The sequence below is a fragment of the Prunus avium genome, chromosome 2 (genome assembly GCF_965620075.1).
Source record: "Prunus avium chromosome 2, drPruAviu1.hap1.1, whole genome shotgun sequence".
NCBI classification, from domain to species: Eukaryota; Viridiplantae; Streptophyta; class Magnoliopsida; order Rosales; family Rosaceae; genus Prunus; species Prunus avium.
The window spans coordinates 10,021,163-10,043,115 of record NC_142285.1 but is presented as its reverse complement, the minus strand read 5'-3'; the positions used below and the strand labels follow the sequence as shown (position 1 = coordinate 10,043,115).

The 21,953-nt window shown below is 39.1% G+C and overlaps 1 protein-coding gene across 1 annotated transcript; it reads right to left on the bottom strand.

The window, feature by feature from the left end:
• Positions 1-11,149: 11,149 nt before the first annotated feature.
• LOC148296462 (uncharacterized) lies at positions 11,150-12,071 on the bottom strand. Its single transcript, XM_088248536.1, has 4 exons — positions 11,978-12,071; positions 11,806-11,884; positions 11,387-11,709; positions 11,150-11,356 (listed from the first exon to the last, which is right to left on the bottom strand). Exons 1-4 carry the CDS (start codon positions 11,993-11,995, stop codon positions 11,150-11,152), a joined length of 627 nt encoding a protein of 208 aa, XP_088104662.1. The 5' UTR covers positions 11,996-12,071.
• Between the last annotated feature and the right edge of the window lie 9,882 nt (positions 12,072-21,953).

Below are 21,953 nucleotides of genomic sequence, written 5' to 3'. Positions count from 1 at the left end.
TATATATAATAGCATAAGGAAAGAACTTTTCAGCCACATTGGCAGACCATCTAAATGCTCCAACCATGCTTTTCCCATTTATCCACCTATAATACAATAACTTTTGGCCCATCTTCTCAAAAAACATACAACCTTGGCCGCACTTGCATTGTTCCTTTCTGCAGATCCCCATGCTATCTCTCCAGCCAACGTTATCTCTCCAGCCAATTCTCATTCATCCACCTATTATTTTCTTCAGCCCACTTCTCTTCAGCCAACTTCTCTTCAGCCAACTTCTTCAAGACCCAAAACCGAGGGTACTGTTCATAAATCCAGAAGTCATATTTAGGAAGCTCCGATCAGAAAACTTCCTTCATGAAAGTTGTTCGTCTACTTGAGGACTAAAATCTGTGAAACTTGTAGATTTTTCTGAATTTTACTGATGCCTCAAAACGGGTTTGCAGCTTTTGTGTTCAGCCACGGCTGGTGGGTTTCTGCAGACTCGGTTTCTGCATTTGATTTTAATACGTGATTCTCGGATGGTTGTGCTTGCTTCACGAAACTTGCTCGAAATTATGTTGGCTATAACATATCCAAAATTGAAGATCATCCAACCGTTGTAGTGCCCCCTGCCTTCATTTTTCTGAAGTAAGGATTTGGAGGCTACTTGATTTAGCTTGGATTTGGAGACCACATCCAAACAGATTTTCAACAGCCCCAAACAATTACTATATAAATCAATATACAACAGCCCACTATGTGTGTGTCAAATTTAATTTCTCCATAAATGTAAAAGTTTTAATTCACAATAAATTGTGGTTGCTTCAAAAACTTCCGAATCAATTAGCCAACTAGTTAAGGCTTTTATAGTTGTTGACTGCTCCCAAATTAATTTTAAAACATTTCAATAGCGATAAAATCTCATAAAACTTTCTACCCATTTTTGAAACATAAAATCTATAATATTATCAAAATATTAATTGACAAAATCAATATACCGATTGAAGACAAAAAAATTGGTCAAATCAAAACCAAAATTGACGCCAAAGTAAATATTTCAAAATAACCCAATAAGTGAGTACCAATGACATTTGAGTAAATTTACAGCAATTAAAATATTAGTATATAAAGAGTTGTAGATGTAACATGATGTCGTAAGGCTAACGGCTGAAAGAAATCAAAAGCAAAATCAATCAGTTTTTGATTCCATACATAGGATATTTATACCATGTAGTAGTAACGTTGAGCTATAATAATAATACCACATAAATTAGTCTGCAGGGTTTTTATTTTCAAACACTAGCAGTAATTGCCCAAACGTTAGCAACAAATTATAAAATTATAAATGCAATTGAAATTGCATAAACAACATGAAAGCTTTAAACTGCATCTACCCAAAACAAATCGTAATTTTCATTTTGAAAATCCAATACAAATGCAAAAGTTTCAGTCAAAGAGTTAAAAGGTATTAAAGCAATAGCAGTACGGGAAGAAAACAACTTTAACTTACAAAGGCTTTAGATTGTTATAAAAAATATAGTTTTCCTTTTCCGTAAAGCCAAATACAAAAATATTTATATTATAAATAACATAGAAACAAATTGGAAAGCTTTTAAGGTGCAATGAAATTGAAGAAAACAAATTAATAGGTAAGTAATAAGTAAAAAGGTGAGTTTGGTACGGTGAAGCACATCAAAGATGCTGTCCTAAAGCCTTTGTAGCCTCCATACGTGCAGGTACTGACGGTCTACAAGACTCCAAGATACGACCCCTTGTACACAAACTCAAGATCCGCTATGAGCACGTTCATCGACGGATATAAAGTCACAGAACCATTGCCAAAATAATAATATAAAATAGAGAATATATATAAAAGTAGAAAAGAAGATAATTAGTTTGTGGTAGTGATTGTGGTATGTGATAATCTTGTTCACCCGTTTGATTTGTTTCCTGTGATGGTAGGGTAAAGTTCCCCATTAATCCAAAGACCATGGTTGGTCAATAAATTAACTTTCTTTGTGTGTCGAGCGTGCCACCGTTAGCAATTTTCAATTCTAACAGACTTGAGAGTAAAAATAACTTGCGCCCAAAGCTATTGACTTTGAACAAACGATTGTGAATTCGGGTGAGGAATATCTCCCAAGTAAGTTCTTTTCTATGCCTTAGACTGGTAAGGACTTCATAATTTATCTAAATAAAACTGGGAAGTAAAGCAAAAATACAAGTATTTGAAAAGAAAAACAAGTTCAAGGAGAACTGTTTGAAATACAGTAAATGAAAGGAACTGCTAAGTCCAGAAATACATCAAAATATTGGACTTCGAATTTTGCCTGAAATGCCATTTCTGAGACTATTTTAGTCAAGCTAGACTGCACTGGATTGTGTGGCTGGACTGGACTGGACTGGACTGTTAGGCTGGACTGAATTGGCTGCACCTTCAACTAATAAATATTAGCTGGAAATCGATACCAATGTTGAAATTGGCAGAGCTATAATCAAGTTGAGTTGTGAGTGGCTGGGAATTCTGAGCAGAATCTCAAGGATAGCTTTGAAGGTCCTTGGTACCTTTGTTGGCTTTGCTTCTATTGAAGGCTAGAATGATCAGTGAACTGATTGTTTCTTTTGTATTTGTTTTGTTGATTGTTGGTCGTCGTTTTTCAGTTCTCATCCCTTGTATTTATAGGAATTTTGGTTCCTAAAAATATCTGGAAAATATCTCCTGGAAAATATCAGTTGTGATGAATATCTTTTCCTTGTAACTTGTGAAGAAAATATCCCTCTTTTGGAGGCACATGGATGTTTTGTAGAGATACTCAGCATGCTTTCTCTAAGAATTCCTTTTGAATACCTTTTGGCCATTTTTGTAAGTTGTGCTTCAAAATATCTTAACTGATGAGACCACACGGGTCTGTAGTTCCTGAGACTTAAATGGCTATAGGAGATAACTTTTGCTTTTACCTTTCTGTTGATATGGTCTTGAGTTAATGAAGGTTAGACCTCAAGTTTCAAAATATGTAATCTGGAAACTTGGGAAAGCTATTTTGGCTTATTTTATCTCTTGGAATGATATGGGCTTCTTTTCCAATTTGGGCTGATGAGTAAAAAATAAGTAAAAAATAAGTAAAAAATAAGTAAAAAATAAGTTGGGCTGATGAGTAAAAAATAAGTCCAAATGTATTTTGGCTAGAATGGAGAGTTTGGCCAAAAAGTGAAAATTTTGGTACAAACAAATCTGATAGTGTATTATGTGTGTTTCAAATGTGAAGGAGGAGTGGCCTTTTATAGGCATCCAATAACATGTAACCTTCACCATGTTGTGAAAATGGACAAACACTTTCACTCACTCCCCTAATGATCTTGTTGTTGATGGACTTTGTGACACACACAAGGATGGATGAATCACACACACACGCACTTGAGAAACCAACCAAGCACAAAGTGACACAAGTATTTTAGAGGTTCAGCAATTGCCTACATCCTCTTGGTGATCCCCTTGAGAAATTCACTAATGAAAGAATAAGTTACAACTTTGGTTTACAAAGAAACCCCCTTAGAACTGTATTCTCTACCAAGCTCTCTTTTCTCTCTCACCCCTTGCTCAACACTTTGATGCACTTGTGAACACTCTCTCACACTTGGTGTTTCCCTCTTTTGGTGTCTAGACACTCAAGACCCAACTCAGCTTTCTCTTGAACTGATTGCCCTCTCTCTCTTCCTCCCTTGGTGAGATAACCTCCCTTTGAACACAATAGCCCCCAGCTACTTGACAACTTTGAGATTAACCACACATGTTGTCTTGCTTCCTCTTCCCTTTAATACACAAGCCTTTGGACTTCAGAAGAGACTCCTTCTTTCCTCCCACGTTCTGCCCTTGGTTACCTAACATGGACCACAACTTGGGCAGACCAAAGGCTAGGCATTGATAGCTGCAACTTCAGCCACCCTATCTAGAGCTATAAGGTAGGTACTCTTTGAAACAAGTCAACAATCCTCATTCAATGGTGCTCCAGCTTTTCCAGCACCTTGCTAGACCTCCTAGAACCCATACCACACCTTAGAGGCCCGAGGGATTAGGTAGGGAACCAATACATGTGAAGACCTCTTGAAAAACGCGTGGAAGAAAACAGCACAGCAGCCTTGGCGACCGGTCGCCCGTTACTGGCGACCGGTCGCTTTGCACTCTGACTGAAGGCGACTGGTCGCTTTCACCTTGCGACCGGTCGCTTTTCGCGACTTCCAGCTTCACCTCCAGACTTCAAATCTGCTTCAAAACGACCGGTCGCAAATACCCAGCGACCGGTCGCTTCCTCCTTCACTTGCATACTTAATGTGAGCCATTTTTCCAACACACCAACCAAAAAATTAAGGCATTCAATATAGAAATAAAACCTGAATATTAAATATTTATAACCCCCCACAATAAATAAAATAAAACAGCCAAAATAATTAAATAAATAAAACGGTTAAATTTTTAAATTTTTTTTAAAATTCCAACATAACCAATAGAGATAGGAATGACAGTGCACACAAGTTTACTTCAACAAATTCACAATTGTGCTGTAATTTTATTTTTTATTTTTTATGGAGCACAATCCACAACTTTATCAAGCTTTCTAGTGACCTGTAACAAGTCTTAGGCCAGATTCTCCCAAGCCAGAGGACTTTAGGGCACTAAGTATATCAAGGATACTCCATGGGCTTAGCAACTCGAGTCAAAAGGCTTCAAAGTTGTGACAAATTTGTTTTGTTTGTTTTTAAATGGACCAAGCCATCCCATATTCGACGCGACTCTCAACACTGGTTAGGTAAGAGGTCTGGCTACTTTGGGATAACCTGAGTCAAGCTCCAAAGATATCTATCATTGTCGTTTAAATTAAAATCTTGCAACATAGGCATTCATATAGCTCATATTGGTGTGCGTGTGCAAGAACCAAGGAAAGCCTATGAGAATTTTGGCTAAGCAAGGATTAATGCTACAGACTAACATATAAAAATATTTATCAACTGAGAGCATGTGTCTCACAGTTAGGCCCTCACTTAGACTAGAAAACCCAATCTTAGTTCAAAGAAATACAAGCTAATGACAATGGAATTGAAAATGCAGTGCAATGATGTACTACAAAGCTACAAAAAAAAAAAAAAAAAAAAAAATACCATAAACTGATAAACTTATTCGACATGGGCATACAACAATGAAATTTGAATGGATAAACATTAGAGGGAGTTCATTCAATGGAACAAATACCAAGAGACTTCCTGAGAGTTTCAAAATGAACAGTGTCTAATGGTTTTGTAAACAAATCAGCCAATTGTTTTTCTGTGCAAACAAACTCAAGACTTACCACCTTTTCTTCAACCAATTCACGAATAAAATGATGCCTAATGTCTATGTGTTTTGTTCGTGAGTGTTGAACCGGATTTTTGAAAATATTTATTGCACTCAGATTATCACAAAAGAGAGTTGAAGTACCTTGCTCAATGCCGTAATCACTCATCCTTTGCTTCATCCATAGTAATTGTGTGCAACAACTTCTGGCAGCGATATATTCCGCTTCGACTGTACACAAGGAAACACAAGCTTGCTTTTTGCTATGCCAAGACACAATATTATTACCTACATAAAAGCACCCTCCAGATGTGCTCTTTCTATCATCAACGTTTCCAGCCCAATCCGCATCGGTGTAACCTGCAATTTCAGAATTTGAGTCAAATGAATAATATACACCTAAAGTTGGAGTACCACTTACATATCTGATGATTCTCTTGACTGCATTCAAGTGCGACTCCTTTGGATTTGCTTGAAAGCAAGCACACACACCAACACTGAATGAGATATCAAGTCGACTGGCTGTTAATGTTAAATATAAGAGGCTTCCAATCATGCTTTGGTAAAGTGTTTGTTCTACACATTTTCCAGATGGGTCAGCATCAATTTTGTTGTGTGTAGCCATGGGATTCCTTGTTGGTTTGGCAGAGCTCATACCAAATTTCTTTACTAAGTCATTTGCATACTTGGTTTGAGAAATGAAGATACCATGATCTTGTTGCTTCACTTGCAGTCCTAGGAAATAGCTCAGCTCCCCACACATACTCATCTCAAATTCGCTGCTCATAACTCCAGTAAATTCTTTTATAAGCAATTCTGATCTAGATCCAAAAACAATGTCGTCGACATAAACCTGGGCAACAATCAAATCCTTTTTGGTCTTTTTGACACACAGAGTTTTGTCAACAGCCCCTCTTACATACCCTTTATTCAGCAAATGGGATGACAACCGATCATACCAAGCCCTAGGGGCTTGCTTCAGCCCATAGAGAGCTTTTCTAAGACGATATACATGATCAGGATTGTAAGGATCTTTGAATCCTATAGGTTGTTCTACATATACCTCGTCCTGTAAAACCCCATTTAGGAACGCACTTTTCACATCCATCCGGTGTAGTTTGAACCTCATATGACAAGCTATTGCTAAAAGCAATCTAACTAATTCAAGCCATGCCACGGGAGCGAAAGTTTCATCGAAATCCAACCCTTCAACCTGGGTATATCCCTGTGCAACCAACCTTGCTTTATTTCTTATAATAATACCATTTTCATCAGTTTTGCTTCTGAAGACCCATTTAGTACCTATCACATTCGAGTCCTTGGGACGTGGAACCAAGTACCTCACATCATTTCTAGTGAATGGTTTGAAGATTTTCGTGCATAATGCTTTCCTGCACACTCATGGGAATGGTTTGATATTTGTCTATAAAAGGCTTCCCTCTTTTGTAAATGCTTCTCACACCAACCATCTGAGAAGAAAATGAGAGCCCAGGCAGAGAGGAAGGGAGAAAGAAAGGAGAGTGATGAGAGAAGAGATCAGAGAATTTTCAAAGGGAGAAAAATCAGTGAGCCAGAGAGATTGTAAACACTAAAGTTGTAGCCCTATTATTTTACATAGTGGAAAAGTTACTGATGCTGCTCTCTGAGGACGTAGGCATGACCAAAGCTCGTTAAATATTGTGTCTCATTTACTTTACGTGAAACTCAATATTCCCGCATATACCGTTCATTTTACAACATGTTACCAGCACAAATTCGCTTTCAAAAATACCAGCTAAATTCTTTGATGAAACCCATCTAATCCAATACCATTCTTTCTCGAATTTACAGCAACCAACCTTACAACTGCAGCAGAGAGTATATCTACAAACATATAAGAGAAGAAAGGAGTAAAGAAAGCATAATCCAGAAAAACACCTACCACTGTCTCCATCTCTCTAATCCATCATCGAACCAGCCGGATCTGAGCCTGGGCACGGAGGGCGACCGCAATGGGCCTCCAATTAAAGGCGCCCCAAAATTTTATATATATGAATTATGTATACTAAATATAATATTGTCCCACAGCTAAAATTCCTATTTTTTATTTTTTAGGTAACTACAATGGAACTGAAAAAAATAAAAAAATAAAAAAATAAAAAAATAAAAAAGGAAAAATAAAAAAGAAGATGTACTTACTCTTCCAACACCGGACTTTCTCTCTTTCCAATACATAATTATTCTTATTCTCTCAACATCTCTCTCTACGCATGGTCCTCTCTATTAGGCCTCATCATTTGGCCCTCGGGCTCATGGGCCTACGGGGGCCCGCCCGACCCATTGAAAAAAAACCCGGTCCGGCCCGTTATGGGCTTTGAGAGGGCCCGGCCCGCTTGGGCTTGGGCTTGGGTGTTTGAAGCCCGGCCTGGCCCCTAGGCCCGGCCCGATTAAGCCCATGAAAGCCCGGCCCGGCCCGCCCACAAAAGCCCGGCCCATTAGGCCCGCATACATATATAATTATGTATAAATAAGGGTTTAGGATTAGGATTACATCACTTGAATGACAAATCCCCCTCTTTAATTTTTTTGTGTGTGTTACTTGTTATAAAAATTGTGTTTGTTTCCATTGAATTCTACTAATTCCTAGTTTATAATTGGATGATTAGCACATTAATCTGTGTCATTTATTAATACAACAATTATATATATATATAATAAGACAAACAACATATCATATCACCAAACAAAATCATACCACCAAATATAATCATACTTTTCTTGAACACATCACTAAACATTTGCATATTTATTCATACCATCCTTATAAAAAAAATTATTATTTTTTTACACTTATTATTTTTTAGGCCCATTTCGGCCCGGCCCGGCTCATGAGATGGGCTTGGGCTTTGAATTTTCTAAAAAAACCTGGCCTGGCCCGGCTCGATATTTTCTCTCTCCTCTTTAAAGCCCGGCCCAGCCCAACCCAAACCCATTAAATTTGGGCTGGGCTAGCCCGGCCCGGCCCATTGACGGGCCCTACTGTCTATCCAAGCTTTGTCTCCAACTCCAAGTTGTCTTTTTTTTTTTTCTTTTATATTTCTTTCTACGTTGCAACAAAACCTCTCTCTCTTACTCTTTGTTGGGTATTTATTTATACCTTGCAACACAACCTCTCTCTCTGTTGAAAAAAAAAAAAAAATTTAGTTATATACCCAATCTTAGACATAGTCTTATAAAGAAACCCTAAACCATTTAAAAACTATAAACACACCAAAAAGAAAAACCCAAAAATCAACAGTTGTCAATTTTTTCAATTTAATAGCTATTTTTTAGTTTATTTGTGTGTATGAAATACTTATATAGCCCTTGTACTATGGATTTGGGAGAGAAAAATTAGATTTGCCAAAAAACCAAAGCAGATTTGCCAAAAAAACCAAATCTGCCATAAAACCAAATCTGCCAAAAAACCAAATCAGATTCATTTTCTCCTTTCTCGCTGGTGCTTTATCGGTGTTGGAGCAAGAGGAGCTTCCATTGAAGCTCAGTCTCAGGTCCAACTATATTCTTCATCTATGATCTACAATTTTCAATATTTCACCTTCGATTACTTGTTTTAAAATCGTGCTTCTATTCATAATTTTTTCTTACCGATTGTTCGGAACCTCGAACGAACCTCAATCAGATGCTCTTAGCTCTACTCCTCTTTCTCTACATCGTCATCGTCATCATCATCGTCATCGTTGTCATCGTCGTTGTCGTCATTTGGTTTGAACTTCAATTATGTGTTTTTCTTCAAATTGTAGTTGATTTTCTGAATGTATTTTAAGTTTTGATGAGCGATTTATCTTTTGTTACTATTTTAGTTATGGATCTCATTTTTGTTTAACAATATACTTCTATGACAGAGTATTAACAATGTACTTCTATGACATAATAGTATTAACAATCTGGGCTCGGCTTGTTTTGAGTTGGTCTGGTTTGTTCTTTCTTCATCTTTTCTTTGGTGGACATGTATTAGAAATAGCAACATGGCAAGCATTAATCAACATGATAGTAAACTAGCAGTTATTACCCTAGATTGGAACATTACAAGGGTAGACATGCATTAGAAATAGGATGTCATAGGAAACTAGTAGTGTTAATACCCTAGACTAGAACATTACGGGGGTAGATATGCATTAGAAATAGGATGTCATAGGAAACTAATAGTGTTATTACCCTAGACTAGAACATTACAGCGGTAGACATGCATTAGAAATAGAATGTCATATGAAACTAGTAGTATTATTACCCTAGACTGGAACGTTACAGGGGGTAAACATGCATTAGAAATAGGATGTCATAGGAAACTAGCAGTGTTATTACCCTAGACTAGAACATTATAGCCATTAATCAACATGACAGTAAACTAGCACTGTTATTACCCTAGACTGGAACATTACAGAGATAGACATGCATTAGAAATAGGATGTCATAGGAAACTAGCAGTGTTATTACCCTAGACTGGAACATTACAAGGCTAGACATGCATTAGAAATAGGATGTCATAGGAAACTAGTAGTGTTATTACCCTAGACTGGAACATTACAGGGGTAGACATGCATTAGAAATAAGATGTCATAGGAAACTAGCAGTGTTATTACCCATGACTAGAACATTACAATCATTAAACAACATGATAGTAAACTAGCAGTGTTATTACCCTAGATTGGAACATTACAGCCATTAATCAACATGACAGTAAAGGTGTGGATCATTACAGTTATTAATCAACATGACACGTTAATGAAACTACGGTTTTCAAGACGTTTTGTTTGTAATGAATTGTTTGGGTTTTTTTTATAAAATTGGGTTGGGCTTGTGTTGGGTGCCTTTTAAGTTTTTTGTGTTGGGCTTCTTTTAAGTTGATCAATGACAGTCATGTAATTTATAGGAACTTCAACACCAATTTCTTATGTAGTAAATGAGATTTGGGTGCACTACTAAATTTCACTGTTTGCGCGTCGAAGACAAATTTGTCGTGCAAAGTACAAAGTAGTCGCTCGAATAACAGCGCGACGAAATCACCGTCGCGCAAACTCAGTCGCATGAAGTCCGTAAAGAAAGCCATTGCGCGACAGAACATTGCTCATTTCGTCGCGCAACAAGCTCGTTGCACCAACAGTTCAAGGACGGCTACACTGCGTCGCGCAAACATTTTGCGCGACGAACGCATAATCGTCACGAAAAAATAGTGCGACGATTTGCCGTCATCGCACAGACATTTGAGAGGCGGCATAAGAATCGTCGCTCAGCTTTATGCGCGACGAAAAAATAATTGTCGCACAAACCTGGTGCGACGATTTGCCGTCGTCGCACAGACATTTGAGAGGCGGCATAAGAATCGTCGCTCAGCTTTATGCGCGTCGAAAAAATAATTGTCGCATAAACCTGGTGCGACGATGGACTTTTGTCGCTCAGTTTTATGCGCGACGAAAGAGTAATTGTCGCACAAACCTCGTGCGACGATGTCCATTTGTCGCACAAATATAGAGCGACAAAATTCTCGTCGTCGCATTTCCTTTAGGGGACGACAGATTTCGTTGCGCAAACGTAAATATATTGTTTCTCCATTTAAATTATAAGGGTTTGTATTTTCCTGTGGATAATTTTGCGCGACGACATCACGGCATATGTTCGTCGCGCAAAATAGTAATTAAATTATTTTATTTTATTTTTTTGGGGAAATTTTTGTTTGGTTTATTTATTTTTATAATTAAATGAAATGACAATAAAAAAATGTAATTAAGAGTAAGTTTTTGTTATAACAAAATATAGAGTCAAATACAAGAAAAATGTTTCAAATGTCATAAAGAAAATAGAAAACTAATCAAACATTGTTTGATAATCTACTTGGTCTTCGATCTGGACATTGTGGACAGGGGCAGAGGTTTGATGGCCATGCTCGGGTTGGATGGGCTTAGAGGTGGATGGAGGAACAAAAGACGGTACGGGAATGCCGGACTGGGCGAGGGAGTGTAAGAACGAATCCATCTGGGACATCCGGGCTTCAAGCTCGCCCATCTGGGCCACCTTTGCTTCAAGCGCGCCCATCTGGGCCACCTTGGCTTCAAGCTGGTCCATATGGGCCACCCGGGCTTGAAGCTGGTCCATCTGGGACATCCGGGCTTCAAATTGGGCCATCATTGCTGTCATAGCACTGTTTGACTGGGATGATGAACGGGATCTAGGTTCCCGCCACCGGGCATTCCCCATCCCTTGACAATATGTCCCTGGCCGCCTCCCGAGAGACTGATCCAAAGCTTCCATCAAGATCTGAAACCCCGCATCTGGTGGAGGAGCCACGGACTCGAGCGGCGTATCGGGAGGAAGCTGAGAGGCGGACTCCTGAAGAACCAACTGGCTCTTCTCAATCATGGTCGTATATTTAACATAACATAAAATATTAATTAAAACATTCATATAATAAAGTTGAAACTTGAACATGTAAGAGAATAATTATAATTAAAGACTACTTACATGAATGGACTCCGCCAACTCATTCCCAGGTCGAACATAAACGTCGCCAAAGACGTCAATCTCTGGGAATTTGGACCCCTCCTAATTGAACAAGAGAAAAAAAAATGTTAGTACAAAAAAAACAAATTAACATTAAATACATTAAAAAGTAAATAAAAATTATATAATTATTACCTGCCGCCGCGCCTCCATCCTATAGGAGAAGGGCCTGGCACCTGAATGGTGGAGAAGAGTCTTCTTCGCCCTATTGCCCTTATTTGCTTTGGCCATCTTCTGTTATACAAAAAATAAAATGTTTTAGTTGAAAATGAAATGAAAACAGAATTTTGAACTTGGTATAAAAAAAATACCACATAATCTGCCCCCTGAAAATGACCACAGAGCCACTCCCAACTATCCTCCCGCCCCTCAAGCTCCTTCGGGCATCATATGCCTGAAAATGGTGGTTCAGGTCGCTCTTCCACTGCTTGTACCTATCCGCAAACAGTCTATCGATGTACCCGAACAAATCGTCGTTGAGATTCTCTAAATTGTAGTTGATCTGCAATAAATTAATTACATGCATTAAGTACTAGAAATATTTAAAATTGGAAGGGAAAACAATTAAAAGGTAGGATACATACCGACAGCTGTCCACGCACCTCCATCTGCACCTCGTTAGGCATGGCCTTCCAAGACTTCCATTTCATCGGACAATGGGTCCGAATGACTGAACCAACATTGTGGGCCAATGAGCTATGTTGGTCCGCAGTAGGTGCAGCCCGATGACGCTCGTCGTATCTGATGTTGATACGAGTGTTGGTCACCCGAGTGAGCTTCGCCGTACTCAACTGGCGACAAGGTCCCTGGGTGTTCTTCTTGGCTGCAAAGATATATAAAATTAACGTTAATTAACAAATTATAAAAAAAATAATGGTACAGTTTATCTGTAGGTAAAGGAAATCTTTACCTGGTTGAGAACCCGACGCACCAGCAGCAGAGGTCGAAGCGGTGTCGATCAAGTGGGGAGGGCGATGACGCCGCCTGGCGCTAACAAGCTGCGCAACTGAGGACTCTGATAACACTGGTGCATGGGAGACGTTCGGAACATATGGGATCTCGTTCAACTGTGCTGGAGCAGTGACAGCTGACGTCGCAATCGGGGGAGGCAAACTATGAGGACTCGTCACCGTCTTACGACGTCTGATAAGGTTCGACATCTGCACAACTGATAAGGTCTTAAAATTAAAACATCCTTGCCTAAAATGTTTGTTTATTTTTTAAAAAACAACCTCAACAACTAATCAACAACAAATTCAATATTTAGCATACAAATACACAAAAACATGTATTCTTATAAAAATAATAATAATAAACAGATGCACATTGTTTTAAAGCAAACAAAACAAAAACATATATATATTAAAAATAACAGATGCACATTGTTTGCAAACAAAACAAAAACATATATATATAAATAAATAAAAAACATAAACATGTATTCTTTTATAAATAAAAAAAAACCAGAAGCTGGCCAAATTATTAAAGAGTCGGTATGTGATTACAAAAAAGAGTTGAATAGATAAAACTCGTAATGAAAATCATAAAACAGAAGTAAACTATAGCATGGTTTATTAAACAAGCTACCAAAGTTGTTGGCATATACACAATGTAGATAACGAGCACAATACACGGACCACAACAATCAAATATTCATCTCAACAAAGTGAACATCTAATTTGGTTAGTTGCACATATCTTAAATCTGAAAAGCAATCCAAATACAAAAAACAGAAAATTACGAAAAGCAATCAACATACAAAAAACAGAAAACATAAAATTGTGCTCCAATCAAATTTAAAATCTGAAACCAAACCAAATACAAAATCACAAATCTAACACTATTTCAACACTTCCAATAAAATCTGAAATCACAAATGCAAATCCAATATAAAAAGGAAATTGAAACGGAGCAATCCTAACCAACCACCAGACTAAGTAATGTAAACACTTACAAAATAAATATACAAATTCAAACAGCAGATTTCAGAAATTTAATCCTAACATATATTTTAATCCACAAATTTCAGAAAAAAAAAAATCCAAAAACTTGTAATTATAAATCGGGGCTAGAGTCGGGACTTTTACCGTGTGGGTTTCGACGGTGGAGAGCGAGAGAGAGATCGAAGGGCCGTCGTCTGATGGAGGAGCGAGTGACTGAGAGCGGACGGAGGAGACAGGGACAGAGAGGGATGAGTGGGGATGGAGGATAGAGGGACTGAGAGGGATGAGTGGAGACGGAGGAGAGAGGGATGAGTGGGGACGGAGGAGAGAGCGGCTGAGAAGGATGAGGGGCGGTGCTGAGAGCTTGTGATAGAGACTGGGTGAGAGATTTGGGGGTGCGAAGGAGAGAGACTGGGTGAGAGATCAATGGGTTCGAAGGAGAGAGAGATAGAGGGGCTGAGAGGTTGAACGCGAGAGAGAGAGTGGCTGAGAGATTTGAGGGTTCGAAGGATTTTAGGGTTCGAGGAGAGAGAGACAGAGGGGCTGAGAGAGGTTGAAGACGAACAGAAATGCGCGTTTTTTTTCATAAAAGCTTCGCCGACTTGCGCGACGAAACATATAAAATGTCGCGCAAAGATAAATATCGCACTTTGCACGACGGATAATATAACCTGTCGCGCAAAGAATTTTTAATACGCGGGATAAACTCCGCCAAAAATTTGGGCGGCTTGCGCGACGAATTTTTTTGAAATACGTCGCGCAAAGATAAACCCTAAACCCTAAACCCTAAACCCTGAAACTTTTTTTGACCTGCCAGGATCCTCATTTATCAAAACAGTCATCATCATGTACTCTTTTTTCATGCATTTCCAAGGCGGCAAATTATATGGGAATACGAAAATCGACCAAGTACTGTGATGTTGGTTTAGAACCCCGTACGGATTGAATCCGTCAGTGGCAAGTCCCAGCCTAACATTTCGGGGATCAGCAGCAAACTCGGGGAACGTTCGATCGAACTCTTTCCATGCCTCCCCATCTGCAGGATGCCGCATCACATCTTCGTCTACCCTTTTTTCCTTATGCCATCTCATGTTTGTGGCAGTATGCGTCGACATATACAATCGCTGCAATCTTGGTTTCAGGGGCAGATAACGCATGACTTTTTGTGGAACCTTAGTCATTCTATTCTGAGACTTCTGTTTGAACCTCGACTCATTGCATATAGGGCATGTATCCAATGATTCATACTCTTTGTAGAATAACATGCAATTGTTTTTGCAAGCGTGGATTTTTTCATAACCCAATCCAGGACCACTCAACATCTTCTGCGCCTGTCTGTGGTCTTTCGGCAAACAATTGTCCGTCGGAAGCATTCTCTTGAAAACCCCCAAAAAGTAATCGAAACTCAGGTTCGACATACGGTACTTTACTTTTCCATGCATTAGCTCCACAATGGCCGTCAAAACGGAAAAGCTTTCGCACCCCGGATATAACTCTTGGTTGGCATTTCTTAACAGTTTTTCATACTGTTCAAACTCTGCACTATCCGTTGGTGTAGGCACATCATCTTCCCCTTGCTGATTGCTGCTCGTCGATGCAAATGGAAAAGCATCATTTATAATATCCATGACTTATTCCTTAGGATCCACAATAGGTTCAACATTGTCCACTCTTGTGGCCCTTGAAGACGAAGCAATGTCTAATTGTTCCTCGTGATGGTTCCAAGTGTTGTATGTCTCAATCATTCCATTCCTTACTAAATGAAATCGAACAGTTTCAATTGTCTCCCACAACATGTTGTTACACTTCCTACAAGGACACCGAATTCTAGTTGCACCCGGGTTGTGTGACCGTGCAAAGTGAATAAAGTCCTCGATTCCATCTAAGTATTCTTCTACGCACCTGTTAGGGTTCTGTATCCACCTTCTGCTCATAATTCCTGGAACCACAATCACAAGACAACAATCATGTTGTATTCTTACAAAATCATAACGTCACCTTATGCCTTCGGTAAGGGCCCTATCCCATTCGGAAATGCATAGTCATGTCACGTAATTTACAACTACATGAGATTAGATTTCGACGTGGATGAATTTCGGCAGCATCTCGGTACAGTTCTTGAGGTGTACCGTAGATATAAAATACCTACGTACCACCCAAAGAACGTACCGAGATGACACCGAAATCTCCACAATCGAAACCTAATCCTGTAGCTGTAAACTACGTGACACGACTATGCATTTCCAAACTGTCCAAAGTATGGGACAATTCAAGAATTAATTGGACCGTAGTCGTGGTTTACCCACCCATGCGGGAACTAAGCTTTACAAAAAAAAAATGTATGAAGTTAATTTCAATTAACTTCGTACATCAACGTGCATAACTGAACAACATAATATAAATATAATTTCACAACACAATTTAAACATAATGTAATTAATTTTATATAATACCTTCTCAATCGTTCTCCACCAATCGCTAATCACATATAATATCCCTATATACAACGAAATTAATGGCGTTAGTATGAATTTACAGTAATATTTTCACACTAACGACAAAAAATACATAATCAATGAACTTACCGGAGGCAGAAATAGTTTAACTCATAAACGAAATGAGATTGATGCGTTTGCTTGGCATATGACGTTCGAGATAGAGGGAGAGAGTGGCTGAAACTGAATAAGTAATAAACGACGATTTTGCGCGACGGATAGTGTATTTCGTCGTGCAAAACCGTAAGACATTGCGCGACAAATAAACATATTCGTCGCATATTGTTCGACGCGCAACTTTGCAAAGTTGCAGGTGATTTGATAGATTCGGCTTTGTTGTGTGATGAAGGTTTTGAGTTGCTGGAAAATTTATTTGATGGCATTCGTGGGAAGCTTACAAGGTTGTTGTCATCAAGAGCTCGTATCGAAGAAGAACCCAATGGAGAGGTCGGAACTAGTTCTCCCGAAGTCAGAATGAAAGATCCCCATCGAGTAAAAGCAAAATGGCGTTCGAGAAGAGTGAAAGGACAAAAAGAGAAGGCAGCGGAATGACATAAACGGTGGTGCCGCTGAATGTAGGAAGACTGATCATGATAGACGGAGATGTCCAATACTTGGGAGCCCGTAAGTGAATATGTAATTGTCTGGGTTTGAATTTTATACAGGAAATGCTGTTGACTTGTTTATTTGTGTCGATGTTGCAACTCTTCATCTTCCGACGCAGAAGTTGGTGCTGCAGTTGATGAGAATTTGCAGCCCAGTCAGAGCACGCAGGACAGGGAACCTACTATAACAGTGTCATTCATGCAAGAGTTTGATTTCATTTACGGTCCCGGAGTTTGAATTTTTGTTGATACCAATTTGCGTAGTTTTTGAAACCATTTGGAACCGTTAATGAATCTTATGTAAGTGCCTCATGTTGATACTGAACTAAGGTTTGTGAACATCAACAGTCAAACTGCCCAAAAACAAAGTAACTTTTGTATTCGATAATTATTAAGTGTCAGACACGTATCGCATGACTTGCATTCGGACATAGAAAAATAAAATTAAAAAACTACATTAAAGTCAACAATAAGTTATTTGAAGAGCCACTTAGTTATCAGCATCAGAGTCATCACTTGACTCAAAGTGGCCACGTTCCTCCCAATCTAGAATGCGTTTGTCATTGTAGCAATCCTAGCACCACTCTAAATTTGGGGGTTTACACATGCAAACAATGGGAGATGAGGGCTTTGGGGGAGAAGGGGTTGGGGACTGATAGTATTGAACATTGTCTGAACCTACCGCGAATAGATCCCTGCACGTCCCACAAGGACGGTCGTGAATGACACCATGCTTGCAATAATTATGCGTAACTCGAACTTTCGGATCCATCTTTGGTTGTAGGTGAATGTCTCGGATTTCCTCTGGGGCTTTGGCGTTTTAAGAACGTGAAGCCATTGTTTGAAGGATTCGTTTGGGATTCATGCAATGTGGGTTTTATACACCTTTGCAACGGTTGCAAGGAAAATGAAATATCTATGTAAGGGAATTTTGAAACCATCACTGTGTGTCAGTAAGGGAATCTTGAAACCATCACTACATATCAGTAATGTGTCAAAGAACCGAATATCTGTGTCAGAGAATCTTGAAAAAAATTATCGACCCATTGACAATGAATGAAACAAAAAATTTGAGCAATCTTAGTAACTGAACTCTGCTAATCCAGTAGTTAGTGATCGAAGAAATAAGACTGAACTCTGGTAAGAACATAGAACGAAAGGCTGTGATAGCAGATGTAAACCCGAATAAGCTACACGTAAGTCAGATCGGGCATAAACATGTAAACACAAACCCAGATCGAGCATTAACAAAAAACAAACAAGTGAATAACGATTGCCTAGCGATTGATATGGCTACCAGCCTTCATTATCGTTGGCTTTTGCTGGTTGGTGGCCTTCTCTGGTGGGTGTACACCGTCGGAGATGATTTGCTGTGCAACAGACGGAGTTATGGCGTCCCAGTCAATATCTTTGTGGACATCTACACGAACCGTCGGAATTGCTCAAAACCTTCGTTGAAAGCCACATACATTGCTTGGCCATGCTTGTCGCCTCCTTTGTGGATGCTCAAAGATTCTTACGTAGCATCCTCCTCGGTCATATGCAAATCCTTTGCTTTGTGCTTTTGTCTTTGGCCACAAATTCTGTGCTTCTCTTTTCTGTAACGCGCTTTGTTCACTTGGCGCGTCAAATACGCCAACTTCTGCTCAACTCCAACACACTTTTGAGTCCAATAATGGACCAAGGAGGAGTCGTGTTCCAATTTGTTCTTGATATCATTTATTTCCACAGCAGGATCATCGAAGTCCCCCTCGCTTGTTGAGGAGGTTGGATGTGGCAGCGGTGGTAGAGGGGACCTTGGATAATCAGGGGCATATTCCCATGACCCATTGGAGTCCCCTTGATTAGCATTGGCGCTTGAACTAGCGGACAGGTTGACAAATCTTCAGTTTCTTCAGATTGGGGGATTCGTTGTATGCAAAAAACACAACTCCAAAGAAGAAAAGAGAGAAAACAAGATGTGGATGTAAGGCAATGAGTATCCCATAGCCATACGACAACGTTTATATATGATGTCCTGGAGTTTTCCGTAGTTTCTTTTATTTGTTTTCCCCATCTGTCACATCAGTTTTGTTTTTTTGTTCAGTAATGAGAGTATTTGATTTAGTTAGGTTGAATTTGGATTAAAGCCTCGTATTAAACACAGAAAGCATACACATGAATTTTGATTTATCAACTTTCAATGATTTTTCGAAATATTATCTCGATTTTTGCAAAGGAAGGATGAGGCAATGGTCACTGATGTGCACGTGTGCACCTACCCAAGGTTGATGCGGTCAGGTCCTGGCATGTGTCGTATTTCGTTATTTTCATAATTTTTTATTGCAAAATTATTGAAGACATGGTAATAAAAAGGAGAAAAATCGGAAAAATTGCCCCAAAATTGATTCCAGCTCCTTGTGCCATTACACAACTAGGGGAAGCTATAAATCATCGAAACTGCTTTTCAAACTCACTTTCGTACTCAATTTCATCAGATGTGACAATACAGAGTGTACACTTCATCTTCGGAATATGGTTTGAACTCGCTTTCCTTTCAACCGTAACATTATGTTTTGCAAACCTTTTCCGTCTATTTCCTTCATGTTCATTATCTAATTTAAAATAACACAAGTATCGGTTTCATTTGCTTCGTATCTAATTATTGGGAAAAATATTTCTAATTTTCTCCTTTCAAATGACACACACAATATTATTCTTGTTATTTCATTGGTCAAATTATATATTTCACACGAATAAGCAAACCTCTGATACCATTTTACGAACAATCAATGCCAAAATCTATCCCATTACTTTTAGGCATTTTGTAAAGACAAATTAAATATGTTGACAGAAAATAATGTAAACAAACTTCAATTAAAGCAAACCCATTTAGCTTTACAAAAGTACACATAGTAAACCAAAACCAGTTTCCCTATATTTTTCACTCACTCTTTCTTCACATCTTACAGCTTGGATACATATACGATACCGTTTGAAGTGTCCAAAGCAAAATGGTTACACTCTCAGGAGCGCACACAAATTTGGAACAAACGCAGTCAAAATGAACCACCTATTTTTTCCAAACAAACATACTAAAAATAACCAAAATGAACGTTGTCCAGCGACGGTTTACTCCATGGTGATTCCGTCCCAGTTGTAGCTTGGGACAACACATTTTGCGTACTCCTGGAATAGGTCAAACCCTTTACGTGCTTCTGCTTGCCTCATCTGCACTGCCTCATTCGACCCCCTGAACCTTCGAAAACCTTGTCCTTTCGCAAGCCTAACCCTCAATTTCATTATTTTGACTGATCGAAGGTGTAATTTCGCTTGACTTTTCTCCTTCCCCAATGTTTCTTCATACCATCTTAGACGTATCTTCTGACGTTTTATTTCAATCTTCAACGCATCCTACCGCATCTATCCGATACGACCTGCATCATCGTGGTCCTTAGATGAAAAGTTTATGGATTTCGCATGTCCTATGGCAACATCTTCAGCGTTCTTATTCTTGTGTGAGATAGGCTTTGCATTTTTTGGTGGAGTTGTTATAAGTATGGGGGGGATTTTCGTAGGTGAACCCATGGGGAGTTGAGGGTTGTTTGGACCAACCGGTGGTGCAATGTGAGTTAAAATATATCACTTTGTTATTTATAGAGCAGTCCCCTTACTAATTTTACCTGCCAAAATTAATTTGTTCACTTCGATTGGGGAGTGGCCACTTTAGATACCTAATTTCGGTGGTGATGTCATATTCGCATTATTAGTATCAGACACAGTAGTTTCATTTTCTTTATATATAGGTGATATTCAGACAAATTAAGTATCATATTTGCGGAGATTTAACTGTTCACGAGGCGCAGTTGAAATGTAAGTTACCTTCAAAACGTGTGATGTCATATTTGCATTATCAATATCATAAACACAGTTTTATTTTTTGTACTGGTGATATGCGTTCATATTTAGTTCCATATTTGGCAAGATGCAACTGCTTACTTGGTCATGTTAAAATGCAAGTTACCTTCAGACGTGGTGATGTCATATTTGCATTATTAGTATCATAAACAGTGTGATCATTTACTTTACTGTTAATGGTGCGTTGATATTTAGTTTCATAGTTGGCAAAATGAAATTGATTACTTGGTCATGTTCAAATGTAACTAAGTCATTTGCTTCATAAGTGCTGATGTGATTTAAGCATAATAATTATCACGAAAGGCATTTATAATTTTTTGACTACTGACGGTGATAAGTAGTTTCATAAATGCGAAGACCTAAGAGCTGTAAATAGGTGTGTTTGCGCGACAACACCAATTCCGCCCCTCCACCTTCATTGATGAGTGTGAAGTGTCCTTTCAGTCATACCGGTTGGGAAACAAAGACAATAATAACTGATCTAAACCCAATGTTGTCTTCGTCCATTGTAAAGTGGGTGACGACGGTTGGGTACATACAATCCGGCACTTTCTTCTGTTTGTGCCTAATAAATCACGGCCATGAACTGACCGAAGGAGCCCCTTTTTCTCGGCCCTAGCACTTGCTCGAAGGACTAAAACGTGGCGTTTCGCCAAGATGTTTGGCTTTCCTGAAAACAAAAGAAAAAATTGCTAAGGCATGATCATCTCGGCCTCGATGGTAGGCCGAGACCGAGGCCGAACAAAATCACGGCCAAAGGTATTAAAGTCAAATCATCACGTGACAGCAGGGCCCCATGCTTCATTTAATGAAGTAATGCCTCTGTTTATTGCAGCAAACCCATTGGCCACAAATAAGCATTTAATGCACGAGGGAAGGTGGGAAGTGACTGAAGTCAGGATTTGGTGATAGGAATCAGAATGATTAGACGCAGACATTCTCACAAGAATTCTTACAGCTTGAGAGATTGGGTGACTAACTATCAGAGCAATAAATGCGTCCCCACGGCCAGAAGCGCAGAACCCACGATCAGGACGGCGGCCGAGATTCACCAGGATTTATGGGGTCACACCACCATACTTCACAATCCCAAATGTCGATTGGACTACACACTTACTCTAATCAGGCTCCACCATGCAGATTTTCAGCCTCGATTACTCCTCCAGGAACC